Source organism: Fukomys damarensis, unplaced genomic scaffold (assembly GCF_012274545.1).
Source record: "Fukomys damarensis isolate Sample0158 unplaced genomic scaffold, DMR_v1.0_HiC HiC_scaffold_30, whole genome shotgun sequence".
NCBI classification, from domain to species: Eukaryota; Metazoa; Chordata; class Mammalia; order Rodentia; family Bathyergidae; genus Fukomys; species Fukomys damarensis.
In genome coordinates, this window is record NW_022900942.1 from 23427504 (window position 1) to 23443655 (window position 16152).

Here is a 16152-nt window from a genome sequence, read left to right on the forward strand (position 1 = left end):
GGGGGGTGGGGGTGGGGGGGTGCTGTTGCCAAGGAGCGAGAAACTGCCTCAGATTTTAGACACTCAGTCAGCAGCACGATTACTTCTTAAAGCCAACCATGCCGCTGTAACGTGCCATGGATTTAAACAGGGCGTTCACTAAATGAGCAAGGGTTTCAAAGATCAATATATTGAATTTCACGTGCTCTTCACTGGAGCGAGAAGGGTGGACACTGAGGCGGAGTTCCTGGCAGCTGGGAAAAGGTGGAGAAGGAAGGGAGAGATAAAGCTAGTGTCTGGAAGTTTTTGTCCAAGATCAGGCCTTGGTAAACTAAATGAATGTCCTCCCGCACGAAAACAGAAGCAGATGTACCGTGCTTCAGAAGCTGGCTGTCCAGAGAGGAAAATACCCCCTCTTTCTGAAGCCCAGGTGAGGCCAGCCTTGCAGAGATCTTAAATGTTAAATTGCTTTCTAAATCAGTAACACCTCAACGTAGTATGAGCACAGGTGACTTTGGGCAACTCTTGCTAGATTTTTACAAGGTCAGAAACTCAGGGAATGAAAACTTGCTCAGATCGACCCCCACAACCCAGCCATGCTGTAAATTCTGTGCTAGGGATCATGCACTCACTTCCTGTGGCTGTCCTTGGTATGCTACAAAGTGGGTGGCTTGACACAATGGAAATTTCCTTGCACAGCTCCGAGGCCAGTCTGAGATTAAGTTGTTGTCTGGGCCACATTCTCTCTTCTCTGGAGAGTCTGATGCTTGCCTTTCTTTTCTTCCAGTGCGGTTGGGGATCCCTGGTGTTCCTTGGCTTTAGGTTCCTTACTCCAGTCTTGCCTGTTCTGTGTGTGTTATATGTCTGTCTTCTTGTTTTTCACCTCTTCCTCTCTCTCTCTTTCCTACTCTTCATATAGGTTGCCAGTCATGTTGTATTGGGGGGTCACCCTAGTCAATATACATCATAAAACTCCTATTTCAAGACATATATCTTTTTTTTTTTTTTTTCAAGACATATATCTTTGAAGGGGGCAACTTAACCAAGAAACAGTAAGGGACAGTGACATGTAGAAAACCATACGTTCAGCTCCATTTAGAAGGTGGAGTTCCACACTCCCGTTCGCACATACAACTGTTAATGAAGCTCTGTATGTTATACCAGAGGAGACTATGACGCATGATACTGACTATTCTTTTGAAAGGATTAGAAATGTATTTCAAAGACAACAAATTTTCTCAAAAAGGCAATAAGAGCCCATAATTTATTTGGGACACCTTCCAATTTGTGTGTCACTAGCTTGCTGTCCTTATTTTTAGTGGGCAGAGAGCAAATAAGTATGACCTGTTTACCACAGTGCATTTCCATTGATGTGGAGGGTCAATCTGTGTAAACTTTTTTTCTAGGCCATTCCGTCCAGAGCTCCTCTTTATTTAGGTATATTATCTGCCCAATAGATAATCTTCTGATCTCTTATGCTCTTGGCAAGACACGTTACTTGTTACCGACGACAGGGGATATGTAATCCCCAAGTGCTTCCCTGAAGCGCTCTCCTGCTTACCTCTCCTTTCAAACTGATGAAAAATACTTATCATTAACTGACCTCCTTCTATGTGCCAACCTCTGAGCTGACCAGCTCATGTGTATTATTTTATTTAATCCTTAAAATAAACTTCTGCTGCAAATACTGTGAATCCCATTTAACAGATGAAGGAATGGACACTTGGATAACAACACGTCTTGCCCTAAATCACAGAGTTTGTCAGCAGAAGAGCTGGAATGAAAAACAATGTACAATTCCAAACTCATATTAGACTGAATTCATATATTGTGTTCCACAGGAATCCTGGTGTATTTTCCTTGACATATCTAGTTCTTTTTCCTCCCTCTAATCTTTGACTTGCAAGAAAAGCGTTCCAGGTTTGGGGGCATAGACCAGAACGCAATGGCCCAAACCTATTTAAGGGGTCCAATGTTTTACTTTTTACCATTAGGTGGAGCTATGCCTATTTTCTCTCCAAAAGATCCTGACCTCTAACATATACATTAGTGAACTCTGTCTTTGGACTCCCAAAGTCCAAATGGCTATCAGAACCAGATTTATTAGTGAGTCAAAAAACAGATTACTAGATTTATAGACTAACCTATCCATCATAGAGTTTCCCTAAGCTTTTTTTTAAAGTTTTTTTTTAAGGTCATTGTGGTGGTATACACCTTTGATTTCAGCTACTCAGGAGGATCACAAGTTTGGAGTTAGCTTGGACACCTTAACATGGCACTGTCTCAAAATAAAATTAAAAGGACTGGGCGTGTAGCTAAATGGTAGAGCATTTGCCTAACATGTGCCAGGCCCTGAGTCCCCAGCACCACTCACACACAGTAAAAAAAAAAAAAAAAAAAAAAAGTCCATACTGATTGCAAATGGTGGATAAATCAACAACCTGCTTATGTACAATAGATGTAATAGGCTTGGAACTACATGAATGTCTTTTTTGACCCGTAAGGAACCACATCAATTGAATAATCATTATAATAAAATTATTTTTCTAATGAAGGTGAAGAAGTGTTGGGGATTAAATGGCCTTAGTAGCTTTTATGAGAACATATCAGAGGAGGTGCTCTTCCTCCTTGTATTAGTTCTTGTACCATAATGAAATCCATTGTCTTCAGGCTAGTCAGTGCTATATTTCTGTGCTTTTTGTAGTGACTTTTGTTGCTCACAATGTTCTCCACACATAGTGCTGGAGTTATGTCTCATGTTTCTAAGTGCCAGAAGGCTGTGGTGTCCCTTAAGGAGAAAATATGTATATTAGATAAGCTTTGTCCAGGGATCAGTTATAGGACCATGGGCCCTGAGTTCAATGTTAACAAGTCAACCATAGGTACTAAAGAAAGAGTCTTTAAGTAGAAAATATAGTAAAGCAAGGTTATTTACTGACCAAAAGAAGAAAGGAAATATGACTGAAAACTTATAGGAAGCTAATCCTGTATTTCCCCCAAGAGCAGTGATTTTGTATTCACCAAGTCAAAGTACATAGTGGCTTTATAGACCATAGTAAATATTAATAGGAAAATTTGACCCCCCCTCGTGTGTGTGTGTGTGTGTGTGTGTGTGTGTGTGTGTGTGTGTTGGTGTAGAAATAGGATTCCAAATGACCTTGACGAGTCCTGGCATGTAGAGATGCTTTGTGAGTTCTCCAGTGAGTCACAGGCAGGATGAGGGATGCATGGATTAAGGTAACTACATAGTGAAGAAAGAAGTTATGGGATTACTACTAGATTTGGACAGAACTTCTGATTTGTTTTACAAATGCTCTAATATTGCCACCTTTCATATAATGCAGCAAAGTACAGAAAATAATGAGGAGAGGAAAGGGCAGAAACTCATGAGTGTCCCTATAAATGCACATACAGATGGGAGGATGGGGAGCACTGACCTGTGCATCTGGTGGGGTGACGGAGAAAGACCAAGTCCAGCATTAAGAGTGTCACAGTAGGTTTCAGGGATGACTATTATAGGCACTAAAGATTTCTTGTTATTTCCCCATTATTTTTAAACCTGTTCATTTCCCTACCCTAACCAGGATCAATTGCCTAGGATGATATGGTGTATGCTGGGTTCCTTCCTTCAAAGCTCAATGGGAGAAGAGAGATTAGAGAAAAGTAGTTGGTGGTTGTTAAGAAGAGAAGCTACACAATTTCTGGGGATCCTGAGAAGAGAAGAAAAAGGAAATTCATCACCACCCCAAAATTATTCCAAGTCAGTTCCCACAGGTAAATATTCCTATAGCTGGCCACACAAAGTCTTAAATAACCTTTAAGACCCACATGAAAAAGCTCTGGAAGCTGCAGTGATCAGAGCTTGTGAAAATACTGTGGCCAACCTAGAAGGATTTATCGATCCACCAGAGCCAGAGAGCAAGGAAGAGAACTCATAAGCTTGAGGGAGAGTATAGTATAAACACCTGCTAGAAAGAATAGGAACTACTGAGAAGTACTCAATAAAGCTTTTGTTTCTCTATCAGGGAAAACAATCTTTCTATGGGGAAAGAGTATAATAAAAAGAAGCTTAGAGAGATGGGAGGCCTGCAGAGGGAGGAACCCTGCAGCTTTAACATCCTGATAAATGCCTGAGACAGAGAGAACGGGCTCAGGAGAGAACTCTGCAGGGTGGGGGGTTTCCTAGGAGTGATATCGGAATAACCAGGGCAACAAGAGAGAAGTGACAGACCCCAATATAGTCTGATGTAATGATTTAAGAAAACAAAGGAAAGGAGAATCCCAGAAACAAAGACAAGTTAGTGTTTATTCCCAGACCAAAATTAGAATTTGAAATTATGTAGTTTTCTAGTCCTAGGTATGAGGATCAAGAACAAGAGGTGCCAACTTAACCATTTTCTCCTTTTTATGGGATTACTATGAGATATGCAGATGTGGAGGAGTTTAGAGAGATCAAGTATGTGGATTTTGGCAAAGATTCTCATGGTTTCATGTAAATAAGATGGAGAAATGTGAATTGCACTGTATCCTGTTTTAACCCTGGGCTGGATGATTACCTGATCTGGAGTGTAGGCCAGCTGACAGCAAACACCCTCCCCGTTCCCAAACACAGGAAATTGATGCAAAGCCAATCTTCAGCAAGAAGCTGGTGACTGAGTAAATTTCTATCATTGCAGTTGATATTGAGAATACACAGAGGCATTGTTTCTTTGAATAAACCCATTCCTTAAGAGGTTAGACCCAGCAATTCCACTAAAAGTCCACTTAAAACTTATACATGGCAATGTGTTCATGGCAGCTAAAAGAAAATAAAGGAAAGAACCCAAATGTTTATTAACTAATCAATAGATACATAAAATATAATACAGCTACATTGAAATTTTGTAGATTTCACTGCATATAAATGTCACCTAATAAAAGAACAGTAAGCAATGAAAGAGGGGAATGTCCATACAGTTGAATAGGATTTGTCAATACAAAGATATTAAATGCCGAAACACTCTAGGACACTGATGGACCTTTAAAACATTTGCTAACTTAAAGAGGACAGTCACAAAAGACTACATATTGTATTATTTCACTGTCATTTCTTTGTATGAAATACTTTGAACTTTTTAAAGCAGAAAGATGAGAATTATAGAGCAGAAAGAAAAGAAGAAAAAGAGCCTGGAAATTTAGTTCAGTGCAATGCATACAGTTTAATCCCCAGTACAAACAAACAAAAAATATTCTACCTCACCCTGGCCATACAGAAAGAATGCTTACACGTAATGTGCATTACCTATTTGGATTTTTAACACTGAATAAATGCTTGCAAAACACAGATTTGTGATAGCTTCTCTTTTTATTTTTGATTGATTTTAGAATTTTAATGCTAAACTTACCTAGGTAAGTTGGTGGGAAATGGAGAGTAACTGTTAATGGATGAGGCCATCTTTTGGGGATGATGAAAAAGTCTAAAATTAAAGGTGGTAATAGTTGTACAACTGTGTGAATATACAAAAAAGATACTCAGTGTGCGCTTCAAATGGTATATTATATGGTATGTGATAATGGTTTAATATGGTAGGTAGAAATAGCTTTATATAGTAAAGCTATTTTTCTTGTTGTGTTATTGTTATTTGTAGTATTAGGGATTGAACCCCGGCCTTGGCACACATGCCAGCCCTTTTTTTATTTTTATTTTGAGACAGGGTCTTGCAAAATTGCCCAGGCTGGGCTTCAATTTGCAATCCTCCATCCTTGGTCTCCCAGAGTGCTGGGATTGCAGATCCGTGCCACCATGTCCAGCGGTAAAGCTGTTACTTAAAAAGGTGAGCTCCACTAGTAGAAATACATGTGAACAATTTCAGAACACTCTGGCTGGTCTCATATCCAATGTTCTATGAATTTTTGCATTTATTTGCCATCTGCTCTACCTTCTGGTACACTTCTGTAAGGAAGGAACCATGGATTGTCCATTTTTGTATTCTCAGCTTCTAACAGTTCTTAACCCACAGAAGACATCACTAAATGCTGTCAAATGGTTGATGAATTGGTAGCATGAGCCAGAAACCAATTAAAGGCAAGAGAAACAAATCTTTTTGTGTCTCAGAGTGCTTTTTTGTAAACAGATAATATTGAATATTTCTGTAAAGTTCATCCTTCTCTAAGACCCACTTTTTAAGCATTAAAATTTAAAATCGATCAAAAATAAAAACTACCATAAACCTATGTTTTGTAAGCATTTATTCAGGTTAAAATTGGTAATGCACATTACATGTAAGCATTCTTTCTCCATAGCCAGGGTGAGGCAGAATATTTGTTTGTTTGTTTGTACCAGGATTGAACTCTGTGTGTTGTACTGAGATAAATTTCCAGTGTCTTCTTCTCTTCTCCTCTCCTCTCCTCTTCTCTTCCTCCTTTCCTTATTTAGTTTGTTTGGAGAGAGAGACTCACTAAATTACTATAAATTGCCTAGGGTAGGCTTGAACTTGTGATCCTCATACCTCAGCCTCCTGAGATGGAACTTCTTAAAGTAAGAGTACCATAAATTTTTGAGCGAACATATTTTGTCCTTTTCTTTTATGACTCTCGCACTATTAAGTGTTGGTTTCTGTTATGCAGCAAGAGCTCTGACTCCACAGTTAGACTCAATATTCTCAAAAGCTATCATTTCATTTTTTATGGAAGTGAATGTTTCTGCACATGTTCAATGTCACATGCTGCTATACAGAGCTCGTTTGGACTTCTTGTTCTATGAATTGTATCTATTCCACTTCCATAAGCTCATGGCTAATCTGCTCGGATAAGAAGTTAACAATTCAAGTCTATCTGCAAGAAAAATTTTTTTATTCAATATATAATATAGCCAAGAACAGTGGTGCCAGATCAACCACATTATCCCTTTTGATAGGATTACTACTAGATTTGCAAATCTTCTGACAATCCTAAAGGCATTATTATCAGAAGGAATCCTTTAGAATATCTTTGGAATTAAATTCTTACCATATGGGTTGCAGGGGAAAATGAGCTTCACTGAGATTATTTCTCACTTCTCAAAGAGGCAAAATTCAAAAGATAAACAATATACTGATTGGTGGTGGAAATATTAAATGGGTACAATCCATGTAGGGGAGAATTTGGAAATAGGTAATGTATACATTACCTCTTGACTTGCTATCTCACTTCTAGGAATCTTTCCCAAAGATGTGCTCTTGAAAATAAGAAATGTAAATGCACAGGACTTTTCATTACACTGTACAAGTGTTAAAGAGAGGAAATAGCCCAAAGGTCCATTAGCTGGGAAACAGTTGAATACACCAAAGTATACATTAAAGTACAATGCAGCTATAAGAAGGAATGAAGAGGTTCTCTAGGTACTAATAGGGAATGAAAGTTATGTTTAGGTGCAGTCTAAGTATAGAGAATGTATATAATTGTTATCTTTGTTCTAAAGGGAAAGAATGAGTGTATGTGTGCACACTTAATCAATTATATCAAAATAATTTAAAAGCAAATAAAAATATTAAAAATTACTAGGGTAAGGAGACATAGAATAGAAAGACTTTTCAGAGTGACCTTGTTTCATAGTTATGGTTTTTAACTATATATGTGTGTGTGTGTGTGTGTGTGTGTGTGTGTGTGTGTGTGTATCAACCTGAATCCAAAATTAAATACAAATGGAAAACTATTTTAAAAAATAGAAAATCCCAAATGAATTTAAATGTATGTTGATTGACAATTTAATCACCTGGAAAATATTTTAAAACACTAATTTAACTATAGACTTCCAGTGGAAAAAATACATCTAGAGTATCAAAGCCACACACACATACACACACACACACACACACACACACACACAGTCACATGAACTACAAAGAACTCTTAAAGACTACTCAGTAAGCATATAATTGGTAGTAATATGGCATTATTTTGAACTATTATTTTGTACACACTTGTGGGATAAAAGAAACAAGTAATTATGTTATCATTAGGATTTTTTAGCATAAGAAAAAAGAGATGAAAATGTAAAAAAATCAAAGAAGTAAAATCTCTATAGTTCTAATTTTGATTTACAGAAATTATTATAAACTCATTATGCATATTATCTTTTTAAAATGTACTTTTAATTTTTTCACTAAAAATGTGTAAAAATTATGACCAACAAAATCACAAAATGTATTCTCAAGTACCCAGACTCTGGAGGCTCCCCCCACCCTTCTCTCTCTTCTGCCTATGACAGACCCACTAAATAATTCAATCTGGCCTGGAACTCACTATGTAGCCCAAGCTGGCCTAGAACTCACGGTGATCCTCTTGCTTCAACCTCCTGACTGCTGGGATTATGGGTATGCGACACCAACCTCAGCCAGGCTGTGGTCTCTAAATACAGTTTCCCATTGAAAGGAATCAAGGCTCCTTCGCAGAGTGGCTGATTCCAGTTCAGAGGGAGGAGATGCTGAAGATGAGCCTGGAACATCTTCTCATATAAAAAATAAAGGAAAGCATCCAAGACCACTAGGGTTATGTTTAAAGGACACAGGAACTAATCTGAAGGGGTTTGCCAAAGATGAAATAGTTTGAACATCAAAAAGGAAAGAATAGTAATGAATTGAAACATCTAAATTATGTTAAAACCTATGAGTCCATTAAAAAAAAACATACAAACAGCAGTTAGGAGGTTACTAGGTGGGTACTCTCATTCTAAAAACTGGTAAATACGGTAAAGAATCCTACCTTTTCTATGTAAACAATACATCAAGGTAACCAAATATCTGTTAAGGAAAAGTTATTCTTTTGGGGGGGGGGTTGAGACAGGGTCTCACTGTGTAGTTCAGACTGCTCTGGAACTCACTGTGTAGCCCAGGCTAGTCTCCAACTCACAGCGATCCTCCTGCCTCAGCCTCCCAAGTGCTGGGATTACAGGCATGTGCCACCACACCCGGCTGGAAAAGTTATTCTTTATAGAAGAATTCCAGCTGTTATTTACAAAGGGAACTATCTTTATATTAAATACAGAGAACAAGGAACATACTGAGTAACAGAAAGGATACAGTTAGAGAAATTCAAAATGTGAGAAAAGCTACAAGGCCAGTGACTCACTATTCTTAAATGAAGAAATGGTAAGAAGAGGAAAACAGAAAGAAAGGAAGGGAAGTTACAGCATAAAACCTACTTAAGAGACACACCAAACTAATGCAATGTATGGGTCTTGCTTGGGTTCTGGTTTCATGTACATTAACTGTTAAAAGCTCATAAAGAAATTAGGGACATCTGACCACTGGTTATCTGATGATATTGAAGTCATTATTCATATTTTTAAATGTGATTGTGATTTTCTGGTATTTTTAAAACGGCTTCATCTTTGGAAATACAAACTGAAATGTTTTTAGGTGAAATTATATAATGCCTGGGATTTTCTTTAAAATGATGTATTTAAGATGAAGGAGAAAGGTTGAGGTATAGAACAATCAAGATTGGTCAAATGTTGATAATTATTGAATTTGGATGATAGATCCAGGGGGATTCACTATATTAATCTTTTCCCCCCAGTACTGAGGATCAAACTCAAGATCTGCACTTGTGTGGCAGGGGCAGAGCCCCTGAACTAAATAAAAATAAACCTCCCAGCCCCGCTATATTAATCTTATTGCTTTTGTATATTTGAGGAATTTGTAGGTAAATTAACACTTGGCATGAATCCTAAATTTACACTTTCATGATTCAATGCTTGTCCAAGAATATTATTTAATGTTTCTGAATCTATGCTTGTCTCCTGAGCTGTAATGTTAAATTATCCATGGATCAAACCATCTTTCTTTCCTACTTCTAAACAGTTTTATGTAAAGCAAAAAACGTTTCCTTTGATAACCATGAGCCAAAATAATCTGATTAATCCTATGAGTTTCCATGGCTTTTTTTAGTTAAAAATATGTTACCATTTAATGAAACAGTGTGAACTGAGAGGTTCTTATGTATATGTTCATATTTGACTCCCATTTCCAGGTATAAAAATAAACCTTTTTGCTGCCCAAGAGACAAGTCAGCATAACTTTTCAAGATATCCCAGATGAGCTCTGCTCCTGTCTCTCTGCATTGAGTTCAGAAAATTCTTGAATCAGCTTGCACTAGCCTAGTGTCTGAATGTTGAGCCACTTGACATGTCCCGGATCACTCTGGATGTATAAGGTGTACCTGGTGCAGGTAAGATGATCTCTGCCATATCTGCAGATTGGATTACTGTATTTGCAAATCTATTTTAGCTATCGATAGTTAAGTTTCCAGATCTTGGCTTGATCAACTTTCTATCACTGTAATAAAGACCTGAGGTAATACACTGAAAAATGTTCATTTCAGCTCACAATTCTAGACGCTCAGTCCATGACTGGTCAGCTCTATTGCTTTGGGTCTGTGATGGAGCATCATGGCAGGGATACATGGTAGAGCAAAACTGCTCACCTCATGGCTGGGAAGGAAAGGAAAGCAAGGAGGGGCCTAAGGTCCTACAATCCTCTTCCAGGTCAGGTCCCCATTGAAGACCTCCCCACTAGACCCAACCCCTTGAAGGTTCTGCCACCTCCAAATACCTTGTTTTTGGGGAGCACTTAGCCAAATCATAGCAGACCTTGTTATCCCAAACATATGTACCTCTCTCCTCTGATACTGTGGTCTAAATCTGGATGGTAGCTAGTTAAATTAAAATTAAATAAAACTGAAAATTCATTGGCAGTAGCCACATTTCAAGTACTTAATAGCTGGATGTGGCCAATGGCTGCTATCCTGTGAACAGCACAGATTCACAGCATTTTTGTTGTCTGTGGGACAGCTCTGACCTAGGTGAGGTACCTAGGTGTACCTCCATCCATGATACTATTTCCAGTTTTTCCACCCTAGATGAGTTCTTTATCCTTTAAAAACTAAACCCTACTGATGTTATACAAGCCACTTATGTATCTGGTCTTGTAAGGAGTTTGAGCCTATTGTTAACAGTGGCCAACACAATGTAGAATATCTTTTTTTGGTGGGGGTACTTGGGATTGAACTCAGGTTCTTCACATTGAGTTATATCGCCAGTAATTTTTCTTTTTTAGACAGAAGTTTCCCAGGCTGGGATCCAACTTGTGATCCTTTTGCCTCAGTCTCCCCAAAATGCTGGGATTACAGGCATGGGCCACTCACCATATCAAGCTACATCCTTCATTCTTAAATGGTGACTCCTCTAAGTTTTAAATAGATTTTATATTTTATGCATTGTATTTTTTTCTCAGTCACATTAATGGATGAAAAATTGTCAGAGTGAGAAGAAAAATGTAGAAAACTACAGGGAGCTGTAAGAGAGAGACATTTATTTAAGGTGTGGGTACTGGCAGGCTGATTTCTGCTGGCTGTTCATGAGACAGACAGCAGTCTCTATGTAGTTATTAATAAAGGTATCATTTATAATAAAGGTGTAATAACAGCAAGGATTACAAATCAATCATTATATGTCAGAGTTAACTTGAGCACCTTGATCTCTAAAGCCAACATAATTGATTTCAATGTCCTCATATCTTGATATTCAAATAAATGGTGTTGAGGAAGTCTTGATCAAGCAAAGCTTCAGCCTAGAGTGGAAAATCTTCAAATCTAGCAAGTGCATGCTAGTCGACCTCTACAATAAAGGCAAATTATATATATTTTTGCCCTATCGTGCTGCAATTGAGCCCAGGGCCTCTTGCAGGATAGGTAGATCTGGTATTCCTAAGCTACACCACCCCTAGGATAGAAGACAATAAAAACATTGACTTAAGTTTTCATTCATTCTTTCAATTATACTTTATCCAACTAATTTATGTTTGTGGGAGGATAGAATTTTCTATTCCATTTACAGCCTTTCTCCTATCACAATTAAGAGAGGTCCTTGGAAAGACAATAAATTAGGCAGACAGCTTAAATATTACAGTACATATTAGTGCTCAATATTAGCAAAAAGGACTTGCTTGTCTTGTTCACATCCTGCTTCAAGGAAACTGAAAGTCTTTTGATCTGTGCCAACAGGAAGGACTCAGCTCAGACTTCCTTGATAGTGCAGGAAGAGTGGTCCCATGACCCTGTGGGCTGCAACCAGGATGGAGCCAGGATTCTGAAGTAGGGTGGAGAAGGGAAGAGAAAGCAGGAGAGAAGGCAGAGAGATCACAGACCCTCAGGGACCCAGGGAGGAGGATTATGTATCAGAGAATGGTTGAGGGCAAAGAAAGGAAATGTCAGAGCCCATCTTCTGAAAGCCATGTGTGTTTCTAATTGGCTAGAAATAAGAATGTTTTTTCCCTATGATAAGTGTTATCATTATGTATGTATGTTATCTATTGGTACATAAAATATACTGATAAATGTTTTGCTATAAAAAAGTTATATCCACTTACTAAGAATGAAAAAAAAAAAAAGAAATAAGAATGTTTTCTTTCTGTTAAGAGACTGTTCAGGGGATCCTCAGACCCCCAGGGAATTATAAGGGGGTTGGTACTTGAGGACTTGTTTATCCACAGACCCTGGAGGCTCTTTGCAAGGAGCCTTAGAAACTTTACAAGGGGGTAATCTCCAGCAGTTGTTTCTAATGACTGATTATTGAAAGACTTACAAGTGACGAAATGGATATAGCTAATGGAAACTTGAAACCTGGTAAGAGAAAGAAGTAAAACATTCACTCATTCCTTCATGCTGGGCACCTGTGGATAACAGTAGGCTCAACAAATCTCCATGGACAGATGTTTTAGAGGTAGGTTTTTAAACACCTTAGTAATCTGCTTGTTGTAATAGGCAGCATGGCACTCCAAAGACATCCATGACTGGATTAGTCAGTTTCCTGGTACTATAATGAAATGCCTCAGATAATTGACTTACAAGAAAAAACGTAAATCACAGTTCAGTTTTGGAGATTCCAATCCAAAATTGAGGGGGCCTAATGCTTTGGGCCTCTAGTGAGTATCAGGTAGTCATGGCATGCAGCATACAGCGGAGTAAACTTCTAGGCCCATGGCCAGGAGGCAAAACAAAGAAAGAAAAGGTCTAGGTCCCACAGTCCCATTTGAAGAGATGTCCTCAATGACTGAAGAAAACCCTTGAGACTGTACCTCTTAGCGGCAATCCTGGTTCCCAATAGTACCACCCTGGGGACCAAAACTTTTGGGGGACATTCAACATCTAAATGATAGCAATTGCCTAATCCTTGGCACCTGGTAGTACATTATTGGCAAAGAGACTTTGCAGATGTGATTAAGCTAAAGGTCTTGAAATAGGAAATTAGCCTGGATTACCTGGGTAGCTTTGACGTAATTGCAAAGGTCCTTAGAAGTAAAAGAGAAAGCAGGAGTATGAGTCAGAGAAGTAGATGTAACAACAGAAGCAGAAGATGCAGTGCTGTGATACTGGCTCTGAAGATAGAGGAAGGGGCTCCCGGCCAAAGTGTGGAAAACCCCTAGAAACTGAAAAAGGCAAGAAAATAGATTTGTCCTGAGCTTCCAGCAGGAATGTGGCCCTGCTGACACCTTGATAGTAGCCTAAGGTGACCTGATTTAGACTTTTGACCTCCAGAACCATAAGATAGTAAATTTATATTGTTTGAAGCCACTGAGTTTGTGGTCATGTGTTACAACCATGTGAAACTAATGGACTTACCCTTAACCAGATGGTTATCTATTAAGAAGATAGCTGTTTTATTATGATTATGATTATTATTATTATTGTTGTTGTTGGTACATTTTAGGTGTATAATACAATTACATTCATCGCTGGGATTTTGTACCTTTACATGACAGGTCTTGGTTCTTATTTTTTTCCCATTCCCCTGGCCTCCTTTCACCCCCTCCACCCTTCCCTATTTACAAAGACTGGTCTCCATTTTTTTCCTTTTCTCTTTTTTCGGTAATATGAAAAATTATCATGGGAAGACAAAATAAAGCATGATTACCATATAGGACAGAGCATGAAGGGTCTTCCCAAATAAGGGGAATTCTTATCTACTAATGGCCTAGTCTTTGCAGTCTGAGAGTATGGGGGGAGAGCCCTGTCCTGCCTGTGTTCCAGCCAAGGACACCCCACGGTATAGGACGCACAGCATACCTCCTCCCTACCAAGCACCATGGCTCAGCCTGCCCCTGGCACATTCCCTCCCATTCTGCCCAGCCACTGCCAGGACCTATTCTCTGCAGAGGGCATCTCCAGTGAGCCCTGACTCAGTGTTTCTTAAATGAGAATCAAGACTTGTCATGTAGAAGTACAAGATCCCAACAATGAATGTAACTGTACTGTATCCCTAAAATGTACCGATAAACTCAATTAAAGCTGAAAAAAAAAAAAAAAAGAAGGTCAGCAGTTTCCTCTTCCTGCATAATTTGTCAGCAGGCCCACGTGACCAGGGAACATACAGCCAAGTATAGGAAAAGGGGGCAGAAAGACAGGGAAATAAAAGGGCATGAAGACCTCAGTAAGCTCTTTTGCAAATCCTGGCTAGAAAGAGTCAAAATTTGCTAGAATAAGCAATTAATTAGGAGAAGCAGGAAAGCCAATAAACAAGAGTGTGGCTCCACCAGATGCCCCAGCTGAAGTTAGCTATACCTCCCCAGCATGCAGTGAAGTAGAAAGGAGACAAAAGTGCGAGAGGGGTTATATAACAGAAAACTCACTTAGTATATAAAATATGTACTCATACTTAGACACACACTTTTGTTTTTTTCTGGTACTGGAAATTAAACTTAGGACCGTGTGTGTGTGTGTGTGTGTGTTACCAGGGATCAAACTCTGGCCATTGTGCTTGAAAGGCAGATAGCAGAACTACTGAGCCAAATCCCCAGCCCCTGAATTTGGGACCTTGCACTTGCTAGGCAGGCGCAGTGCTGCTGAGCTAAATCCCTAGGCCACGCATGTATTATTATTATTATTATTGTTCTTGTTGTTGTTGTTCACTTACTATATTACTGCACTAAGTGCACACATACCCCCTTTGCTTAATTGCTATACCTTACATGTAAAAACCTTTTAACAAACCCATAAATTCTAAATATAAGGTTCTGACAAGACAAAGAAACCCAAATGAGGCTCACCTAGCAATTTGCACATAGGCGATGGTGTTGGCTAGTGACTGAGTTAAGGATTCTAGGATCTAAAAGAGCCAATCAGGTTGTGACAAGCTCCAGAGGGGAGGATCTTCCTGCCACCCTAATAAAAAGGGCTGAAGACAAAGGCCTTTGATTTTTCCAGCTCCAGACCCCCTACTGCCTCAAAGGGTAGCTTTCTATCCACTCTTTTCCTCTCTTGCAAATAAAATATCTTTTTTTTCCCCTTTTAAACTTGGTCCCTTTAATCCTTTACTGAGGCTGGGTTTAAGAATCCCAGGGGGCTGCTCAGACTGCAGAGTGGATCTGAGGTGCAATACACACTGCCCCTGGATGTAACACAAGGAGGATCATTCAGAAGCTGGTGACAGACCTCCTATCTGGCCCTAAACTAGGGTCAGTGCTGTATCCCTCAAGTTCCAGGAGCCCCTGATAATTAAGATCCTAAATGTTCCAGAGTGATAGGATGCTGTGATTAGGAAATCAAGCAGATTTCACTTCCTGGTACAAACATTGTGAAAGAAATAAAGGTATTTTCCCTTCTTCATTCTAAGAAAGCAGCCCAGTCTTGGAGTCCTACTGGGCTGAGTTTGTCATTTGAGGACAGATTTCAAAAGTGTAGGCCAAAGAGCTCAGTTGTTTATGAGGAAAAGGAACTCTACTAGTTTCTTGTTGCTGCTCTAACAAATCACTATAAACTCAGTGCTTAAAACAACACAACAGATGTCATTTTAGAGGTCAGAAGTCTGAATGGCAGGGCTTGGTCCTTCTGGAGGCTTTAGGGGAGATTTCCTCACCTTTTCCTGCTTCTTGAGGCCACTTATTTTCCTTCCTCCATCCTGCAGCTGCATCACTCCCATCTCTGCTGCTATCATTACATGGCCTTCTGCTATAATCACATCTGTCTCTGCCTCCTTCTTCTAGGAATGCATGTAATTACATGTATAATCCACCTGGATAATGCGGGCTAATCTCAACTCAAGCATCTTAATCTAATCACATCTATTGAGTCCTTTTGCCGTAAAAGGTACATTCTCAGGTTTTGGGGATTAGGATTGAAAGAAAATGAGCCAAAGCAGGAGCACCCTAGGCAAGACTT

At 39.1% G+C, this 16152-nt stretch overlaps 1 protein-coding gene across 1 annotated transcript in view; it reads right to left on the reverse strand.

Annotated features, from left to right (window-relative positions):
- Positions 1 to 79: 79 nt before the first annotated feature.
- The window catches only part of Tnfrsf11a (TNF receptor superfamily member 11a), a 78204-nt gene continuing 62131 nt past the window's right edge, over positions 80 to 16152 (reverse strand). Inside the window, exon 12 of the mRNA XM_033757393.1 lies at positions 80 to 233. Coding sequence (XP_033613284.1) covers positions 80 to 233 — 154 coding nt within the window. The remainder of the gene's footprint in view (positions 234 to 16152) is intronic.